Source organism: Ixodes scapularis, unplaced genomic scaffold (assembly GCF_016920785.2).
Source record: "Ixodes scapularis isolate PalLabHiFi unplaced genomic scaffold, ASM1692078v2 PGA_scaffold5__190_contigs__length_132052651, whole genome shotgun sequence".
NCBI lineage: Eukaryota > Metazoa > Arthropoda > Arachnida > Ixodida > Ixodidae > Ixodes > Ixodes scapularis.
The window spans coordinates 72,155,447-72,178,094 of record NW_024609880.1 but is presented as its reverse complement, the minus strand read 5'-3'; the positions used below and the strand labels follow the sequence as shown (position 1 = coordinate 72,178,094).

Here is a 22,648-nt window from a genome sequence, read left to right as displayed (position 1 = left end):
AATCGACGACACGTGACCCATAGGTTAACTCAGTTTCCCTGCTCAATTTAGAGCAAAAGGTGACGTCTTGTGGCCAAAATAAAATTTCAGTTTCCCCTTAAAGTTAGCGGGAAATTGACGTAACGGGACCATGTACACCAATTCAGTTTCCCACTAAATTCAGAGGGAAAAATTTACGTTACGTGAGACACCAATTTCCAACAACAAATTTCATACATTGTAGGACTTCAAAAATGAAAGGTCGCTGTCATTAATTTTTTTTTTCTTTTTCTACTTGACTTTGCCCGAGAAAAAAAAAAAAGGAGGGGGTGAGGGTATACGCTTTGAGCCGCACTTGGCCACGCGAAGGGCCCCAAGCGATTCGCGAGTCGCAGTTTAGTAACCCCTAATTATAGACGATAACGACTGTTGCACACAGCTAAAAGAGGAATGCGATCCTGTGCCAGCCCCGGTTTCAGCCATAGGTAATCGAGGAATGCGAGGTTGTTTTTTTCATACAGACTATTTCATTATTTCACTTCTGAGGCGTAGCCATCATTCAGGAGCCCTATACGCTTGATCTATCCGTCCCGCAAATCTCTGTGTGCTGGCTCACACACACTTCGTTCGCACTTTGTTATCTTCATATGTGCTAATAGTTCACACACTTGCGTGTGTTCGACCGAGTGTGACTGCAACGGCTTGCGACGATAATCCCTTTACGGGGTGCCATGGCAACGGGGTTTTAAGCCGCTTACAAAGCGGCTTCCGCAAACGTAAGCCCACGCAAATGACAACCTTTAGCAAAAAGCAACTCACGGAAATGTGTGGACCAACCTTTAGTTTCCTACTCTACCGCAGTATGCATTCGTGTGCATCGCCTTCGCAAGCCGGCACAAGAGCGTAGTTGTTCAAACACCTTTATTGGCGCGAACACTCGCTCGAAGAAAAGGTGCTCAAAAACTAAAGAGACACGTTAGACAACGCAGCGTTTCATACCAACGACGAGTACCACAGATCGTCGCCACATCGGCCACTCTTTGAAAACGAGTATCCGGCTTAAATCGAGAGTTGAGACTTATTCTCGGCGACCTCGCTAAGACGTCCTAATCACTGCCGAGGTCTTTTGTGTAGCCATCAAACAATCAACCGAGCAGCGACCGTGTCTTTCGGGCTATTAAGGATGATCCTCGATACGTCTCCTTCGCGCTTCCAGCTTCCGCATCGTCTACTCCGCGCACTAAAGTCGCAATCAGGAGCGTCCCATAGCGCGATACGACGAGACTCCTTTCTCAACAAGTCGGTCTCCGCCCGAGCCCCAAGTCGGGGCAACAAGCGAGACGGCAGTCCGAGTGGCGACGCGGACCCGTTTTTCCTTTTCATTCCGTAATTCCCGGTCACACGAGTGCCGTCGTAGTAATTCTAATCCGCGCAATAGCACCACCCCTCCACAAAAACGACGCGCTAACGCAGCGCCCAGCAGCGTGCTCGCGCAACACCGCAGCACTCCGCCACGCACGGCCGAGCGGCGCGTAAGCGCCAAGGGGCGGAGCTCGCGACGTCAATCACGCCGAAATAGGCGGTGCCTTCTAAAGGCTCCGCCACCCGAAAGGCTGTTCCCGCTGCGGGCAGCGCCCCCACCTCGCCGCGCGGGCTCGATGGTGGCGGTGGGGGGAGTTGGACCGGCTCCCGGCGGGGGTGCCTTTAGTATTCGAAAGAGCAGCGCCCGCGATGCGACGACGCCCCGCCGCCGCCGCGCCGACGACGCCGACGCCGACGCGATGATGGAAAGCGGCAGCAGCCTGGGCAGGCCTCGCGGCGCCGCGGTGTCGAGCTCGGCGGCCGCCGCAGCGGCAGCCGCGGCCGCCGCGGCCGCGGCCGCCCGCCTAGACCCCTTCGACCAGGAGATGAACGCCGCCGAAGCGCCGCACTTCCAGAACGGCTTCGGGATGCACCACCATCACCCCAACTACACGGCCGCCGTCGCGAGGGACTTTCTGCTGCGGGGAGCCACGGAGCTACCGCCTCCGCCGCACCACCATCACCACCCGACCCCCGAGAGCATGTTCGTTCACCACCATCATCACCATCACCATCACCCGACGGCCGGGGAACTGTACCCTTCCAGGCTACCGCTGACCGCGGCCGACGTCTACCGGGAACCCTTCCAGCCGAGGCCCGAACCTGTGTACGCGTCGCCGGCCATGGGGGGCCACCCCCACGGCGCCTTCTTCCGCTACATGCGGCAGCCCGTGAAGCAGGAACTCACGTGCTTGTGGGTGGAACCGCACGTGCACCATCCGCATCACCCGCACCACCCGGCGCTGCACCAGCAGCACGTGCATCACTCGATGGGCGGATCGCTGAGCCCCCGGAAACCGTGCGGCAAGAGCTTCTCGTCGATGCACGAGATTGTGACCCACCTGACCGTGGAGCACGTGGGGGGTCCCGAGTGCACTAACCACGCGTGCTTCTGGCAGGAGTGCGCCCGCAACGGGCGGCCCTTCAAGGCCAAGTACAAGCTGGTGAACCACATCCGCGTGCACACCGGCGAGAAGCCCTTTCCCTGCCCGTTTCCGGGCTGCGGCAAGGTGTTCGCGCGTTCCGAGAACCTCAAGATCCACAAGAGGACGCATACAGGTCAGTGCCAACCCATGCGCGGGCGAACCGATCGCCGAGGGAATATCTTGTGTCGAAGGGCCTTGCTTGCTCTGTTGTTGACGTGGGCGGGTCAGCGGAATGGGCAGGTTAACCGGCCCCCGGGAGACAGCAGGTAGTGCGTGCGCGTCAAAACACAGGAGAGCTTTGAAGCCCGGCGATCCGCCGCTACATCTCTGCAGCATAACTCCGACCACGAAGCGAAAGAAGTATACAGTATCTAGTTATTTTGCTGGGATCTTAAAGCTTGGAAGATTTCAAGCTTTCTAAACTAGGATTCCCGCCTCGTGAATGATCACCACATGGGAGACACTGAGCTTCACCGCACATCGTAGGTGACCGTTGATATATTTTTGTTATATTGTACTTTAATTAAAACAATTATTGAGGCAGCGCCTATGGGCTTCAGCGAATGTCATGCGTGTCGTTACTAGAGACCTCGTGAAATGGTTGAACCGAGCTAGCCTATACAACGACAGTTCTTTTTTGTTGCAAACGTCATACGTCCCGAGGAATGCTCCCGCGTGTGTACTTTCCCGCAGAGCATTCGGTGAACCAATCAACGTTGTGCTCAGTGTTACATTGCAGGCTTAATTTTTATGTCGAAACAGATTTCCGATTGCTCTGATTGGCGCTCCGAGTGCTCTGCAGGAAAGCTAGACGCAGAGGCATTGTTTAGAATGCAGTGATATTGCATGTATAGCAGTCAAACTAAACCAAAAAATCGCTTATTCAGAACAGGAACCAGCCTAACATAATCTCAGGCCGGTCCCTCCACCCCCCCCCCCCCACCCCCCCCCCCCCCCCCCCCCCCCTCCGGCCCGCCAATTGACTAAACATTCAACTCTATAGTTTTTTTGTTTTTTTTTTCATTTGTAAAGTCGCATAGCTAACTGAAGGATTACATACATGCACGGTCCTTACTATACAATGCGTTTTGCTATCTTCGTTTTTTTCTATTTATATTATAAACAATGCTATTACACGGCGGTACTTACTTTCCACACACCCTCATCCACCTTTTCATGCACACTAGATTAATGCGGAGTATATTCGCTTGATGCACAAAGTGCACCGTCATTAGAAAAAGACCCTCTTGGCTTGGTGCTCCGCACTCACCCAATTTCGATGACGTTTGTGACTGTGAATGATACACAATTTTTTTTTTAGAGCGCAGCTCTTAGGCGCTCGTTTCTGGCTTTTTGACTGCCTGATATAGTGATGCAATCAGAATATCAAGAGCTACAGCTTTCTAAGATTCGAACAGTTGTCATATATTAGCTTGAGACTGTATTTGCAATGTTATACTATCGAGAAGAGAAAAAGACGAGAAAACGCGGGAATCTGAGAACGTCGAGCTCTGACTGGAAGGATCTTTGTGTATCCATCTTTTCCACAAGGGCGCAGCCATCTTGAATGTCGTCACTTCTGGCATGCGTCAAACATCGTTTTGGCCGCTGGAAGGTGTTCAGCGAAAAAGGCGTGACTGCCACACACTCTTGTTTCGCCTCACCTTTATTTTCTTGCAAATTCCAGGCTGAAATGTTTTATTGTTTTTGCGTTTCGCACACCAGACAAGGAACCCACATGGCTGAGAACGAAAGAGAACGAAAAACGTCTATAGACGCAAAGCTATAGCTGCCTCTGTCTCAACCCGGTGTTCGAAAGCGTTCTAACACGAACGCCAAACGCCCAACGCCAGCGTTCGGCAATCAGACGCGTTTGAATAGTGAGTAGAGAGAGACTAGAACAACAAAACATGCTTTGCACTGACGTCACATCGTTCATTTCGCATCACCACGGAGACGAGCGAGAGGGAAAAGCTGCTTTTGTACGAATATTAAGTGACGGGTTCATTGTCTATATATAATTTTCTTGAGGAAGAATAGCGACGTTTGGGCACGTCTGGGGCACACAAACGAGTCCCGTTGAGGGGAGAGTTCCTCCTTCCCCTCTTGTTTAGTGGTGGCCGGAGAGCTGACGCGATGACGTCAGGTGCAAAGCATGCATAGCTTTGCACCTACCCACTAATCATTCCAACCAGAACACGGCGTTTCGGCGCTTTCTCGTGTCCTCCTGTGCACGACATGCACGTCTCAACGGCGCCGAATAAGGAAAACTGCGTGTTAAGGATCACCGCGTGACCCTCCATGCAGCTGGCATCCAAGGTTTGGAATTGCGCGATACCATACCGGCGCAACAAATCCTTGAGCTCCTCTCAATATGTGTATACACGAGTACTTCTATAGTCATTGTCATGTCTTAGAAACGGCAGGGCTTGGCGAATGCCTTATTATCATGGCTCTGGAGTCCACAGCCAATGAGATCCCGCTATTAGGTGACTAGGACGCCGAAACACAAATTACGAAGAAAAAAATAAAGGAACACATTACACGCCACGATCTGCATTCCTGTATTTGCTGTCAGTGTACTATAGTGGCCTACATACAGATATGGAGGCATTAGTCAAAAAGGTGCTGTAATTACATTGGCACGTAGTATGGGACTCGCTACGAAACCTCCTCTCACATCTTGGCTAGATGCACCCGGGGCTAGGGGAAGGGGGATCTTTGAAACACTGCCATTTTAACTCCCCCCCCCCCCCCCCCTTTCAAGAAAAAGAAAAAAGAAAAGGGTTCTGTGGGAATTATGGGTAATCAGAAGAGAGGAAACCCTACAAATTGCTTCGAGGATTAACCCATGTATTGCGCAGGGTCCTAGACCTTGTCCATACTCTCCTTTCGGGCAAAACGGAGGTAAGAATGCCAGAAAGAGGGGTAAGGCCGACACTGGGAAAAAGCATTCTGCTGGGCATAAAACGATCTCGCTGAACGGTTCATGTATGCAATAGCAAAGAAAAAAAAAAAAAAAACGATCATGGTGAGTGCACGTTTGTGTCAGGTCGATCTTGTAATGGTTGATTCCGATGGCGGCTTCAACATGGAAGATTAAAACTTGGGTTTGGGCAAGTTGGTTCATACTGATTTAAAAAGTTTTAAAATTCGCAAACAAAACAAGGACCATAAAGGCACAAAAACGACAGGACGCGTTAGAACGCGGAACGCTGGCGCCCGGCGTTTGACTTTCGCAATCGAACGCGTTAATTTTATACGAATGCAATGCAGACAAAAGCAGCTATAGCTTTAGGTCTACCCACTAATCACTCGAAGCGGAGCTCGGCTTTCTGAAGTCCCCTCTCGTATCCTCCTCTCCCTCAGGTTCTTATCGCATAGCACGCTCATGGTGGCGTAGAAAAGCTACCACCAAATTCGAAGACCCCGAAAGCATAGCATATAAACATCCACTTGTATACGTCACGGCAGGGCGGTGGCGCTGGACTCTCAGGCGATGTAAAGGCGCAAAAGCTTCGTTCTCTAAAAGCTATGATAACTGCGCATGCCTCTTATTTGCGGCTGCACGACACCAGATTTTCTTGTTGTATAAACAGTTAGTATCGTATACGCGTTTCTGTAGGTGGTTACGCTCCATTTCAGCATAACTTGGGAAAGGGCGAAAACTACGACCCTCGAGAAACAATGGAGGTAATTGTGCGTGAGAGCTGTCCCCATGCGCTTTGATGGAATCAGACTTGTACGTAACACGTTACAAGTCATGGATTACTTGTAATCGATTACATTTTAATGTAATTTTGTAACGCTTCAATTACTACCTTTAAGGAGTAACGATCCTTGTTATTCAATTACTTTTTTGCGGTAATCAATTACAAAATTACGCATTACAATTTTTCTCTTGTAATTTATTTAATTATTTTGGGGGGGGGGGGGGGGGGGCGGCTGGGTACGTATCCTGGATTCACTCAGATCTAGTAAGCAACGGTCAATTTTTTTTTTTTTTTCCTTTTTCGAAACCACTAAGCACGGGACCTCGAGGATTAGTAAGCCACTCTACAATGTTTTGTTTCCTGGGTACATTTTTTTTTTTTTTTTTGCAGACGGGAGTCTATATCCGGGTATAAAAAATGACCTTATCCAGCCTCTTGTGAGTAATGAATTTAAATAGCGCTCTTTTTTATTTTATTTATTTATTGACGAGAGGAATTGGGTGTGTTTGCGTAACTCACTCAGCTCTAAACAAAAACGGTCTAGGCTTTTTTTTTTTTTGTTTCGAACAACTGAGCGCGAGATTTCAAGGATTATGCTACAGTAATAAAAAAAAAAAAAGTTAAATGAAAAGTAACGTGGGCAGTAATCGATTACTCTAGAGTAATTTTTCAATTACGTTTCTGAGGTTGTAATTGTAATTCTAATCGGTTACTTTTTACAGTGAAGTAATTGTAATTGTAATCGGTTACTTCTTTTCAGTAACGTCTACAAGTCTGGATGGCATACACGTTGTCACGTGCATCGCTGTAATGCTCTGATTGCCTCGCTGGTGGTCGTAGCTCTCACCGCCGTTCGCCAAGTTAGCCTGAAACGAAGCATGCTGCGAACGCAACTTACAATTTGCAAGAGGGCGCACGATGCGAGTAAAACAGTGATTTAATAGACCTTACGTCTCATGAGTGGTTGGAATACCAAAGTGCATTCTCGCGTTTGTGTTGTCACACCTAGAACCTATTTGCGCTTATAACACTGGGAAGGGGAGGAAGGGAACCAAGAACACATGTAACTTCGCACATACACTTATCAGCTCCCTAATTGAGTAATTTACTCGAAACCTTACTTAAGGAGCTTACATGCCGCGGGTGAGCATGCAAGCCCAACATGCTTCTTGAAGCTCCTTTCATCTAGCCAAAGGTCGAATTGTTATTATTAGTATACGCTTTGCTTTGAAACGTATTGATTAATTGACCAAAGCAGTGGGCACCATTATTAGTACGAAAATGCTAGTTTCTCTGACTGCAACTTTATTAGTGGCCTGTAACTTTTTGAAACGATCTATGTCGGACTGGGTTCACTTAATAAATCAGATGGCGCGGTCGCACACATGCGGAATCCCCATTCGCATGCATCGTTCCGGTTTTGTAACTCTCTGTCGACACGCCCGCGCTACCGTCTGATGAACGCAGCTGCGCTACATATACATTGGTGACTACTTAGATTTATTTTATTAGGAACTAAACGGTAAAAAGCACGCACATGTCACCACACTAGTTCAAGCTCACGGCCTCGCAACGACTGTGTGCGTGTTGTCGGAAAAGGACGAAGGCGAAAAATTCGAGGAAAAATCGAGCAACGCGGATTTAATGTGTGGTACAAACCGCACTCGTTATGAATTCGAATTTTCGATGTGACTATGGAAAAATTGAGGCTTAATAATTGAATGATATAATCTTTAGTCCCTCACAGCGCAACATTTATTATAATCGCGTGCTACACAATACAACGGAATCTCCCGTGTTCGAGCGTGAAGCTCGGGAAAGCTATTCAGTAAGGGTGCGATTTCATTTCAAATCGTGTACGAAAAAGAAATTATGTCTCGAAGACCTTTGGAAAAAAAAAAAAAAAAAAGTAGGTATGGTGGGCAAATTTTTACTAGGACGAAACTGAAAGCCGTTTTCACGTCATATTTTTAGTTTTCAATTGTTTTTGATACACACAGGCCGCGTATTTAAGAGCTTCTCCAGGCTCAGATACCTTCCGCACAACAACAAAATTTTTACACTGATTTTTAAGCTACATTAAAAGAGCAAGATATCCATAAAATGTATTGCTGTTTTATTTATTGATGTAAAAAAAAATCCCGAACCTTTCCTTTTTGAAGGTAATTTATCAGGTTTGAATTATGATAACGTTAATAACAAGGAATTTTATGACAGAAGCTAAACATCAAATGGAAGCTTAAATAAATACTTATTTAACAAGCACGATATAATTATAATCAAATGCGGTTATTTTCGCGAAAAACGCCTTTGAATACAAGAGAAAACTCTAAAAGTACAAATTTGACCGCCAATTTTCTCAAAAAAGTATTATTTTTTTTAGATATGCTCGTGTTTTTTTTTGTATGAAGATCCCTTGGTATAATCTGAAACATGATACATCCAATAAAAATCAGATGTAATATATGTGGTTTGGACATACAAATCCACACATTTAAAAAGACAAAATGTTTCAAGTTCTATTTTAAAATGAGAAACTTGGTCGTTGTCATTTTTATGCCTATTTATTTATTAATTCTTGGTACTTTGTTAGAGTATTTGTTGACTTTGATCCAACACACAATTAAATAAAGTAAGACTGATTCGTAGACGGAACGTTATGTTTAATATATTAGGCTTTTCTTACACATGTCCAATTTATTCACTTTAAGAAGATGAGAATCACAATCAAATTAATTCCTCCAACCAACTCCTTCAAGAGACAGCTCGTGTTGCCTCGTGCTTTGCTCGCGCAGACCCACGGCGGGATCTTCGCGCGTGCCGAAAGACTACAGTCCCCACGATGTCTGTAATACTCACCCTAACACTTTATGGAGGGAAGTATCTAAGATATTAATTCTCATGGTCTCTCATGAAATTGAAAAGCTTATAAATGCTTCCCTCCAAAAAGTGTTATATTATGAACGATACGAAAAAGTTGCCTCTTATGGACGATATGAGAGGCACAGCGAATTGTTATGCCCTGTGCTGCACTCGGTATCTGGTGAGGCTCTTGGGACCCACGGGTTCTTTCTCCATAATTTTCAAGGGCACACAATTCTCACTCCAACACCCAAAGACCCAGGCAAACTAAAAGCCGTCAGTTCAATTGCTCCAGCCTCCTTGTAATGATGGCCTACAAGATTTGTACTAAAACTTCGGACCAGTCACACGGCCAGAATCTTTATAATAACTTATGCCCCCGTGTGTGACAGAGATTGTTGGAATTTACAGTGGTAAAAAAAACGTGATTTTGAACAGTAATTATGCTGTGTGGAATGACCAATTAATTATTGCTTCTCAATGCATCACTTTGGTGAAGAATTACTGTGGATAGGTGATTACTGTGAACGAGCATAAAAAACTGACCCCTCGTGTGATGTTTCAGAATTAATACGTCGGGTGGCCGGTTGCAGACCCCTATTATTGTACCATACTGAAAGTTCTAAAAAAGAAAGAAAAGAAATGAACTTTTTTTTGAAGTTGATGTTGAAATTTTTGTTTCTAGAGTTTCCTCTTGTATTCAAAGGCGTTTTTCACCAAGTTAACTATTTTAATGTAACGATATTGTGCTTGTTGAATACGTATTTGTTTAAGCTTGCATGCAACTTATCATCTATGTCATAAAATTTATCGTTAAAAAAAGTTATCCCTCAAACCTCGTAAATTATCGTCAAAGATCAAGTTCAGGATAAAAAACAAAACAAAAAACATTAGGTAAAAATATTGCGTTTTAATATAATTTAAAATACAATGTAAAGAGTGATTTAAATATTTTTTTTTCTTGCGTGAAATTTGAGTTGAGCCTGGAGAAGCTCTAAGATACGCGACCTGTGACGATCGCCCCACCCCAACCACAAAATCCGTATTTGGTTCTTTAAACGACAAAAACGCGAAAACTAAAAACATGGCGCAAAAATAAAAGGCTTTTTCAGTCTCTTCTTAGCCAAGAATTTGACAAGCATTTATATTTTCTTTCCTCAGCTTTCTTGTATATATATATATATAACCCCTTTTCCCTGCTCGATTTGAAATGAAATCGTCCTATGGAAATCTACTTTAACCTACGATCTGGCGCATTAATTTCCACTAGATTTTACTTCTCTCTTAATAGTTTTTCGTCTCTCGCTCTCTCTCTATATATATATATATATATATTCACAAAATATTTGCCCTTAAAGGAGATGGTCGTCCAAGGTCGCCAAAAAAGTGATCTGCAGATACGTTTCGAGCCTGGTAGGCTCTTCGACAGTCAAAACGAGAACACTTCGCTTCCCTTTTCTTTCAATCAAAGAAAAAACGGCCGAAAAGATGAAAAAGTAATTGGAAAAATGCTTACCATTTAGCGGGTATCTACTCAACTAATTTCTCGCTTAAAAGTTTAATATATATATATATTGGTGAGTGCAGGTAGTTTCGCCGAGTGCATTCCTCATGTCGCTAAGATGTAATAATAATAATTAAAAAACTCATGAATGTTGTTATGAAGTATAGTAACGAACATGTTGGCTTCCCCGTTTTTAAGAATTTCATTCTCTCTTTCCCTCTTTATTTCTCCCCTTTATTTTTATCACCAATTCAGCGCAGCACCTTTGATATTATATTATCCCTTCCAGTTTGTTTATTGTCTGTTCGTTTTCCTTAGCCTCTTAATTAATAAAAGATCGACATAAAGATCTGCACGTACACTTCCCCGAGCAAGTCGCGCCACTGATCCCATCTCTGCCCCTTTAGGGTCCCGACTTTCGCATTACATCGGTGGTTCGGTATCTATATTACACATCTTCCCACACGTTCTAAACTCGCTTGCTCGCCCATATAGGCACCCGCACGCTGAAAAGAAGAAACAACAACAAACAAGACAAACTGGAGCGTCCTAGTTCAATTAATTTATCTTTTTGTTACGACGTTTAATAGCATGGTTTCCATTGCACGGTGGGAGCTTTTTTTTCTGTCTTATATCTTGCTTTCGCGTAGTATTCTGAATTTTAATACTGTACCTGCTGGAAACCAGTCGCGTATTTACTGCGGTGTTTCTATCGGTCACGTACGGTTGCTTTAAATTCCTTGATGATTATGAATAGGTCATTAGTTAATAAACTTCAGGAGTCACTCGCACGCACGCTGTTTTCATATAGTAAGTGCAAATCAAGCTGCAAGAACAAACAAACAAACAGACAAATCAGGTTCCACGTGTATAATGTTCTCAAAATGCTCATCAGCAAAGTAAATTGTCAAGAGAAAGACTGATTTTCTGTTTATTAATCTTTTTGGCGACCTTTAACACTTCAGGCCCTTTAAAGGAGTCAGACTTTATAAACGTTAAACCTTCAAGAGGAAAAAACTTTTTTTTTTTTTTAATATTTTCTTTAAGAGAAAACTGCATCATCCATGCTGTGGAATGAAAGTAGGGTCTGGAGGTATAGTCGAGGCTATAGTCGAGGCCTTTGCTGCGGAAACGTATCGGTCTGTTTACATCCGTAAATTGTAAACAAAGACACACACACACACACAAAAATAAAACAAGAATCATGTCGAATGCAAGAAACGTGATACATGCCCAACACAATAAGGTGCAGAGACGTACGAATATTACCAACTACAGATGAGATAATGCGCAGCACGTAGTGACGACAGTATCTAGTGACGACGTATACATTTATAGATGGCGCATTGTTAACTCATTTTTGCATCACGAGTCATATGTGACACACATCAGTGAAGTAAATATAAAGTATTTCTCCAATTGTTTTCGCTCAAACTGCATGAAGATCCAGATATGGCACAAATATACACTTCCAATGTCAGGCAAGAAGTGCCAGCTATCCTTTGTGTTTTCCAGTTTGAGCCGAATCATTTCGGTTTTCAGTTTGCCTCTCACGTGAGCTTTTTATGCCAAACTTCATTGGAAATACGAAACATTCGTCTATGTAACTTACTTCCGAAATTCAGAAGCTGTGTAATATTTTTGGGATGTCCCCGGCAAGGAAAGTGTTATGTTTTATCACGCATGTTGTTTGCATTATACTCATTTGAGTATGCGCCCGATGTGGTGCAGCATACAGTCTGCTGTAGATGGTAAAATATTGTAATCAAGCTTAGAGTCAGTCAAGTATCATAGAGCTATCTCATGGGCGAAGACCTTCTTGACTTAATGTTGCGTTTTACAAGGTCGATATAGGACCAACGAAGAAATATAATGATATTCTTTCATCCCCTAGAGGTCACATTATACCAAACTCCTGGCTGCTTTGCAGGTGAAGTAAGCAGAACGTCAGCCAGTAGCTTGAACACAGCTGGACAATCTGCTGAAATGAACTGAGGACGTTTCAGCAATCGAGTAGCTTAGCTCGTTAAGAAGAATTGCGACTTAGTCCAGAAGCTGCAGATGCTAAAAAAAAAAAAATTTACCTGAAAAAAAAAAAAAAACACTTGCCATTTTTTTATTTTGAGCAGATCTTTGACACGGTGCAATTTCCCAAAATCCAAAGTGAAATCCTTTTTCGCATGTCAAAAAAGCAACAACGCTTTCTGCCCTAAATGAAAAGAGCTCTTTGGATTTCTTTTTGTAAAATGTTCCGCATTATACATTTTATGGCATGTTATTTTGAACAGGAGACAGTCATTCAAGGCAGTGGCTTCATCTATATGAACTTATAAAAACAATGTTGGCTATACAACGCATATAGTAAAAAATATATAAATTTAATATAGATTTTTTTTAAATTGAGTTACCATTGCGTGTATATGTATCGTGCGCCATAAAAGGCACAGATTGATGTTTGATAGAAATCTCACATTTCCCAGTGAAATTTAGAAAACAAATTTTAAGCACCAAAACCTATATATGGTGAAATTATTTTTTTTTTTTGTGGTCAAAGTAGAAAAGAAATAGTCATTCGTTAGAGGTGTTATTATTTCGTATTTCGCGAGCCGCACATTTAAAAAAAAAGGAGAGATAGTGGGCGTGTAGAAGTTGCTAATCATGCACTGTAAAGAAAAAAGAGAGAAAGAAAAACTGATGCGTTAATTTTTTGGCAAACCACGTGGGAGTGTGAGTTGCAGTGAGAGAGTTCGGCATGCGACGAGGATGAAAACTTGTTTACCACTAAAACAACAAACTACGCTGTAACACTCTTTCACAGGCTTATGTCACGTAGGATGTCACAGCACTGGCTACATATTTTTTGGGGTCTGAAAATACTTTGGGCTTCATCCTTCGCCGAGCACCCTCCATGTAAGATCGCAGCGGTTGGCTCTCCCAAATTTCTTTATGGGGGAGTAGACGTAATAGATTTCTCAGAGCCAGGGAACTCTCTAATGGGCCTTGTATGTACAAATAGTTGACACTTGAACCAATGCCGCCCCATTTCAAATATGTTGGGGAGACATACGTTTCAATACTGTTGATTCATTCCGTTCATTATGTCAGCGACCGAGATGGAGTCGTCTTTTTTTTTTTTTTTAAGGCAGACAAAATTGTTTTACAACCCTTGAAGGGAAATTAAAACAACAACCGCTAAAACCGGTTATACTCGTAGTTATTGCACTCTAGAAAGTGACACCTACAATCCCGTATATAAAGCGCGGGAGCTCCAAACAAACTCCAAAAAATCATTATTGAGCTAAATCTTGAAAGACAGAGTATAAAAAAAATCGTTGGTTTGTTTCGTCGCTCACACTGACGAAAATTACGAGCTATACACTTAATAAACAGAATCCCGTCGTCCTGGGATCAGTTTGATCCCTGTTCATGGGTTCCCCCGTGGGTTCCCCCGAACTAAGGACCGAAATGGTCCCGAAACGTCGGCATAGCGTTAATAAAATATATGGTTAGTGTTCGTAATTTCGTTCTGTACGTCACTTCAGTTGGAAGAAATCCTACTTAAAACGTTAATATGAAAGTTTCGCCAATTGTGGAAGGTCAATCACAGCGACGCGTTTGGTTGTGAACGTCACCAATAGCCGCAAATCGGCAAACGCGTAAGCAGACACACCAGGGTCGCCAATAGCACGACGCAGTTGCACAGCGTCGCAAGCGAACGCGCGTTTAGTTCACCTGACTATTTCTCTAAGGCAGTGGTTCGCAGCCATTGATGTTTCGCGAACCCCTTGTGGGTCAGCAAAGATGATGAGGGACCCCGTTCGTGGTGTTGGCAAGGGAGAGGTATATAGGGTAATTACGATAATGATTCATTAAATGGATATAACGAAGGGCTAGTGTGAAGCAGATTTCTCTCATTGACATTCACACGAAAAACTCGCCAGAAAATCAAAACGTTTCTTCTTAAGGCTTATTCACACTGCCTTGTTTTTTTAGGTTACTTTACGTTACGGAATCTTACGTGCAAGTCACCGGGACATCTGTGCTTCATATTAAGCCAGGCTACCAGTTCAAGGAGAAAGCATGACACGAGACATTCGAGACACGAATGTTTCGGTGAGTTATACGTAACGTAACTTAACGTACGAAAATATGGCAGTGTAAACCAACCTTCATTCCGAAAAAAAGAAAAATAATAATTTTAATTGCCGAGCTTGACTGATGACGGAGGCTTCGCGGACCCCCATTCGAGAGCCAATGCTCTAATGCGTCCTTCTATTGACGGCCGACGAGATGTTTTGATGGCGCTACCTCGCGGGCGCTCTCATGTGACACAGCGAGTGCGATTCGAGCAGACGACGTGCTAAGTAATTGAACGGAGTGGTCACCTCAGTTCGCTTCTCAATTCATAGCATTACATTTTTTTTTTAACAGAAGTACGGCGTGTTTAGGAGTTTTTTTTTTTCCTGCTGAATAACGGTATCTCCGAGTCACTTTTAAAATATACAATAGGGGGTTTTAAGGAACCGTGCTTGCACATCCGATACGGTGCGATGGGCCCTCCGGTACGAACTGAGCATGCGCGGACTATACTTGCTTACAAGTTAAAAATTTACCCGCTGCAGGCTATCTGCAAGAGCGGGCGATACAAGAATATTATTTTCTAGATACTTCACTGTGACAAGACCAGATGGATTTGATGAATAAGAATAACATAGTATATTAATGCTGACTTATGCATGATGCAAGCTTCTTTGTGAGCTAATACACCATACATTTGTGAAGGAGTGCTGTGCATGATAATTGTTACGTTCGGATTAAGCACTGAGTCCATATACTATGCGCGGCGTGCGGACTACGCACCGGGTGTAGACTATCTAAGCAAAATTATTTATTTTTGACCCCAGATTAACCCTTGCGGACTATACACAGGGTGCGCACTATTCACCGGAAAATACGGCAATTATTCTTTTGCAGCCAGCTTGTCTCTCAAATGGAATGTGTGGCAAAGAAGTTTGCGGCATCGCAACTGCTGCTCGCTGGACTTGCTGAAATTTCCGGAACGTTTTGAATATGCCGGGTTTGGTCCGACAAATTGGGACAGTTAAGTAATTGGTTTTCTCCGATCTTTATTAAGGATGGACTATAAATTTAAAAGTTCTCGGTCAGAAGCGCACCACATACTCTGCACAAATATTATTTTGGTCCCCAAAAACAAACATACTAAAATTCGTAATCCATAACAGGTGTTTAACTTATTTTGGGACGTCCAAGTGTCATCGACTAATTAGATTTTACAGGTGTCGATTGCGTGGGGGGTTTTGCCCGTTTTGCGTCGTACGGGATAATAAGCAGGCATTTAGTTGAAACGACTGTGGGAGTCAGCCACCGCCTCTTCCAGCCAGTTGATAAAGAAAACATGCTTATTAGTCTGCAAAATACTAAAAAAGTCAACTTGCAACTTTAAAGAGACCATAACTCACAGAACACAATGGAACCAATGGTGTGCACGATGTCATTTTCATTAAAGTATTTCCTACATGCGCGATAGGTTTGCGAGTTTGGTTTGCCGTTTACAGCTCGACGAGCCATTCCTTCCTCATTTTCCTCCCTGTAGAATAGCATAAAAATTACTCCCTGTTCCGAAGTAACCGTTGTACCCAAGTAAAGCGCTGGATATTATATCTGTATTGTCTATCGCTTCAGTACTGGGATAGAGAAAAGTATACTTTCACCATTCCGGCGCTTCGACACTTTAGCACCAAAAGTGTGTTTGCTTCGCAAGCTATGATAGCTATAATAAAATGTCACGCCACAAATATCATTAAAAAAAAAAAACGCGTGAAGCAGCGTGAAGCATGCAAACAACGCAAGGAGTGAGCTGATGAGCCGAGGATTCTGATGCTCCGCCGTCTGCTCTCCCTCCTACCCGCTACGTCAAAGACGATGATGTTGATAGCCATGCAGGAAAGCTCCTCTACATAGTTAGCGCGCGCAACCACTATACTCCACTTCACTCCAAGTCCAAGCCTGCAGCCGACGCTACCGTCCGACGGAGCCAATGAAGCAGCGCCAAAACTGTGACGTCATCAACGACGTCAAAACTGTGACGTCACTGTGGCGTCACCTTTGTGCGTTTGATATATACGCTTTACGCACGCGCCAAGTTGAGCCGCCATTGCTGACCTTCTCTTGTCTTACCGAGATGCCGAGCCACTGAAGCGGACGTTGACGAGCCTCCACAAAGGCCTATGCTGAGAAGAAGGACATAGTAGCACTTAAAGTGGCAATAACCTGCCCTGCTGTGGTAACGATGAAGTGAAGCGAATGGAATAAGAGGGAACCAAAATTGAAGGTCGGTTATGGCGGCGCCCATGCACAGCTGCCTGAGAGCGTCTATATCACCGACTGAACCAGTCACGCACAGCAAAAGCCTTCACGGCGCATTCATTGTGTACATGATTTGTTTAGCCGTTGATTGCGAACGCACACGAGGGCCGTTACAATACACTTTTAATTAGCACTACGCATTGATTGTCTGTATCAGCTCGTAGCGTTGTGGCTGCACAGGGGCTTAATGTGAAACGGAGTCGGTCATGATCGCGTACAGAGAGATTATTACAGACGGTAGTTTAGCGAGCGGAGCGCGCAACACTGTCACGAATCGGCGCCGTCCGTGCTGCTACAATGTACGGGAGTGTCTATAGAAACAGCTGCGAAGCGACGCGCTACTGCATACGGGCGACGCTGAGGCCGACGTCTGAACAGCGACATAAATCTGTCGGCTGCAAGACAATGCAAAGCTCTCTCTCTCTTAATCTTTCTCTCTGGTTCGCAGTCGGAGAACAGCTTTCGAGGCCAGTTTGTATCGGAGTGTCTTTTATTGGCTTTCTCCGGGCTAGATGTTGCCGCCGAGAACGGCGAATGGCGCGGGGGAGTTGGGGGTTCTTTTCTTCTGCACGCCGAGTCCGTATAACGTGTTGTGTATTTCTGCCTCGATTGTCGCTCAGCATTCCGCTGTGCGTGGCGCACAGGTAGGTACGATGGTGGCATTACGGGACGTATTTGGGGACATCGCAAACATCCGGTGGTCTAGGGAAAAAGAAAAGAAAAAAAGAAAAAAAAATGACCGCATCTCCACGTGGTGAATGATGTTGATTGGGGTGAAGCTCTGGTGGTGCTGATGATACTGATTTTGTTGTTCACGGGTAGTGCTGATGGTGCTGATTTTTTTTTTATTGCTCATAGGTAGTGCTGAATTCCGGGTTGCCGTTTCGACTTCATTATTACTGCTTTGTGGTCGGTGAAATGCAGAGCCAGTGGTTCTTCTAGCGGATGAGCTTGGATCCGCTAGAAGCCATGGGAACGCCTCTCCACCGCTTAAGTCAACGGTCCATGTCAGAAAGAGAATGTGGGCTATGGATCGTGATTAAATACGCAGTTGAGCATTTGACCGCAGCGCCCTCTCGTCTAAAACGTTGAGCCAATGCATGCAAAGTTTAACGCGATTATGTACGCATTTCACCGCAGCGCCCTCTCCTGTATAGACGTTGAGCGGCTACATGCAACGTTCCATCCATGACAGAAACCCCAGCTCTTGAGTTACTGCCACATCTCAGAGCCTCCTACTCGGACCGGAGTCGTGGCCGAGTGGTTAAGGCGATGGGCTAGAAAACCATTGGGGCCTCCCCGCACAGGTTCGAATCCTGTCGACGGACGGACGGACAGGCGGACAAGGCTCGACCCTAAAGAGCTACGCCCTTTAAAAAAAAAAAAAGGAAAGGTTCACATAGACGTTTGCAAGTATACGGCATCGGAGCGCCGGCCATTTTGCTGCTGATCAAGCACTGCTGAAGCGTACCCAGGGCCTCAGCAATGCGAACCGGCCATGGGTATGCCTCAGCATTGCTGAGGTGTACCCACGACCTCAGCCCTAGATATATATTCTATAGATCCTCAATGTCCGCAAAAGCGTGTTCTGACTGCCAACAAATGACATGCAGACTTATGTGCACCGTAATATTTTTGCTTTGAAGAACAAACAAAAAGTTCCTAAATATTCAATATGATGTTTATTTTCTCTTGCATTTTATAATTTATATTACTGTAAATCATTGTACATATGCTTTCATCGCGCAATCGCTAATTCTGTAAGCACTTGTGATTTCTATGTCTACGTCAATAGTTCGATCATTGGTAATTGTAGTTGATATATTGTGCATACCATCCAATTTTTGAGTTTGAAGTAGCCGGTCCCAGAATATTGGAGCACTTTCTTGACTTCGTCAAATAAACATTAAATTTATGTTTTTGAATTTATCAAGTTTGTCAGCTTACTGGACATTGCAACGGACGGGAGGCCAGTCAGCCGTACAATGGACTCTCTTCCCAGGGACAATCTGGCAAAGTGTGCGGTACTGGTGCTAACACTGCGACAATGGAGTGTCATTAACCTGCTCCATGATTACACTGCCACGCGGGCACAGCACCATTCATATTTTTCGTCAACTGGAAACGGCGTACAAATAACGAAGACAATTGAGGTGTAGACAGGACAAGCGCTGGACTTCAACTGAATATTTCACGGATGGAAAATCATCGAACTAACAATCCACATCACTGTCGTTCCCGCACGCGCTTCCAGAAAGCCACCTCATTTTTTTGTAAACAAACGGAAGTTTGACCGGCGCACGTTGCACCTTCCTTTCCTTTCTCACAAGCTTCCAGAGTTCTCGTGCAGTTCTACCAATCCCTTTCCCCAAAATCGTGCGATACAGTCAAAATGTGACTTGCACATGCAAGTCATACAGTGAGAAAAAGGTAGGAAAGGATGGCACAACACGCGTCAGTGAAAACATCGGCCTGTTTACATAAAAATGAAATATCTTTCTTTTCTTTTTTTTTTTTTGAGGCACGTGTCGGCGCGATAGTGATGTGGATTGTAAACTCGATTGTTTTGTTTGTTGTGGATGGTTAGCTAGAGTTGAAGTCCAGCGCTTGTGCTGTCTGCACCCGCCTTGCCTTCGTTATTTGTGCGATGTTTCAATCGCATCATTAACCTACTCGCCTGCATGGCCACTTTGATCTATATTATCCTAGTTCATATAATTTTTCTTTGTGTAATGAAGAAGGAAATTCGTTTTTATTTTAACTTCATCATGTATTCAAGTTTGTATAGAGCGCAATTCAGCTATATGGTCCGCCTAGTTGGCAGTACAGAATCAGAATTTGTACCGCATGTTACACAGACGGAACCGAACAGCACGGTCTGCGCGCTTCTACTCCGTGTATACTGGTACTAGCACATTGTAATTCTTTCGCGAACGGTTTGCACGGCCATCACTGACATCGGGGAGAAACTTACGGAGATGATAAAAAGCCGGACCAATAAATAAAGATGGAAAAAAAAAAAAAAACCGACGTAAAAGCACCTCGGCAAGTATGAATGCATTCGTTGTCCAAGCGCGCGCCCCTAGGAAAGCAAGAAAAAGAGACAAACAAACACACCAATACACACCCTTCTCGTAGTTTACGCTACGCATGCAAAAGTCAATTGACGCAGCTGAACGAACACAGCGATTCATACACAGACAACAAAACAAACCGAGCAAGTATATAAAAAAAAAGAAGGCTAAGGCGTGTCCGAGAGAAACTTCCATTCATCTGGACGAGAAGCGAACCAGCGTACAAGTTATTTTGTTTTTCTCGTATTTGTTTCCCTCTCGCCCCACACCCGTGCAAGCGGTCGGCGGCGTGCCTGCGCAGGAGCGAGCGGGCCTCCCCATTTAATGGGGCGCCAAACCGCAGCGCGAGACAGGACCCCTCAATTTGGCCATCTCCGCGCTGCCCGGAGCGAGGAACATGGCGCTCGCACGTGGACGATCGAACGACGTTCCATTACACACACCTCGGCCCGTCCGCCCCTTCCGGCCCCACCTGTTGCTACCGCGGTCCCCCCGGGGCCTCGACGTCGGTCCCTCCCTCCGCTGATCAGTGACCCCCCGCGCCCACTTTAAAACTTGGGGGCAGGGGAGGAGAGGATCTGCGTGTCGTCGTTGTTGCCGCTTGAGGAGAGCCCAAACTTCCCGTTTGCTGGGTGTCTGCCCCAAACATTTGTGATCGGTATGCGTTCACTATATGTAGATCATGTGAGAGAGTGGTCCCTGCAGTCAGTAGCTTTTGAAACTTTGCGAGGCTCCGAGTTGCGCCTGAGGCGTATGTTTGCTTCGTAAATAGGTAGGCTTCGAAGATGTCGGCAGAGATGTATTTTTGCATGACCAATGTGACCGTCACACAGGGAAGAAACGCGCCTAAGACATTAGGGAGTTTTAGGGAACCGTTTTCGCACATCCGATATGGGATGCGATGGGTCCTCCGGTACGAACTGCGCATGCGCTATACCACAGAGGACTCCCATATGTGCACTTCGTACCGGAGGGCCCATCGTGCCGTATCGGATGTGCAAAAACGGTTCCCTGAAACTCCCCAGTGTCTGCAGACTGTTTCTCGTATGTTGTATGCGCAGTGTGACCGCTTCTTTAGGGTCCGTGTATCTAACGGTTCCAGCAAGTGCGCGTACGACATTCAGTGTAATGGTTAATGGTTCAGTGTAGTGGCACTTGTAAATGTAACGGTTTTCTCTTGGCGGCTTGCCGGCTTTCCGTAATGCGTTTCGCGCACGATGGAAACACCCAAGGGTTTCCAGCATGATGGAAAGCTGGTAGTTTCCATCGTGACGGTGAAAAACGTACGATGGAAATCTGACAGTTTCCGTTATGAGCGCGAGCATGGGGGATTTAGCAAATTTCGAAGCGTATATTTATTGACGCGATGCTTTTTGCTCCTAGGCTCACCTTGCGACTTGGTACAGCTATACGTCTGGTATAACTATTGATACTTGATATGACATTTCCCGGAGCCGAGTGTCCTCAACTGTTTCCTTACTGGTGGCATGACAGTACGCACAGTTGTGGTTCGGCATTGGGAGGTTCATGCAAGCGGATCAGTGTCTTTTTCTGCTCACTATACATTATTCCCCAGCAAATCTGAGACTCTACAATTATTTTCGCAAGTTGTAAGACTCCTAATGGCAGCAACTTAGGCTGCGTTTCAGTGTGCTACACAAAGGCGTTCTCAGAAGTCTGCGAAGATATATGAAATAGACGTTGTATGCCTGTGCCTCAGGGCAACCCTACTTGTGTATACTCAGTGGCATGGCACTGATCTATCTTTATACTGTTCATGTAGGTTAACGGGATACTGCAGACAACATGTGTCACAATAATCCTCAGCCAAATGAGGTTACGTCCACTTATATATTCACCTTTCCATCGCGTATCACCCAGGCTAAAACTGCCGAGTCACTGTGTTATGGACGCATGCTCGGCGTCTGCTATTCCGCAGAAGAGAGCTCTTGCTGCGAATGTTCAGAACACGTTCCACAGTGCAGCAGTGAGAGATGGCAGCGCGCTGAAATTGAATAGTGGAACGGTCGAGACTAGTGCTTTCCAAACCCTGTTTGTTACCTTGCGACCCATCAAAAATGTAAAACATCGCTCCGGGACCTCCCACCCACAGCTTTCCGCGACGACACGAGCTTTAAAATTCACCTGACTGAGTAATACAAAAACAAAATGAGTCAGAAATTTTATTTGAAGGTTAACATAGTAAGAATGAATCAGATAAACTAGAAAGAATCGTAAAGAGAGAGAGCGAGAGACGCGTGTTTGGAGACATGACTGTTTCTAGTGGCTATAGAAAGTGAGCATGAACCTCTCACGGCCCCCTTATGGGGTCGCGACCCACAGTTTGGCAAGCACTGGTCTACTCTACACTCAAACATTCGTTCCCGATATTTTTGAGGAGTCCGTGCGGCTTGTCGCGCTGGCACCTACGGCACACGCGAGCCACCGTATCAACGCCGTGTCGTAACACTTGGACCCGGTCGCTCTGAACGAGACGTTCACTCTCAGCTGTGCCGCGTTTGGGCGTGTACACAGTGACGGGGACGAACGCGCGAGCAGCCACGGCCAGACTGGTTCCCCCCTAGAGGACCCGCAGGAGTGCGGCTACCTGGCGGACCACCG

At 45.1% G+C, this 22,648-nt stretch overlaps 1 protein-coding gene across 1 annotated transcript in view; it reads left to right on the top strand.

The window, feature by feature from the left end:
* Nucleotides 1–1,629: 1,629 nt before the first annotated feature.
* The window catches only part of LOC8032675 (zinc finger protein ZIC 4), a 99,654-nt gene continuing 78,635 nt past the window's right edge, over nt 1,630–22,648 (top strand). The window contains exon 1 of the mRNA XM_042293901.1: nt 1,630–2,619. Coding sequence (XP_042149835.1) covers nt 1,638–2,619 — 982 coding nt within the window. The 5' untranslated portion in view covers nt 1,630–1,637. The remainder of the gene's footprint in view (nt 2,620–22,648) is intronic.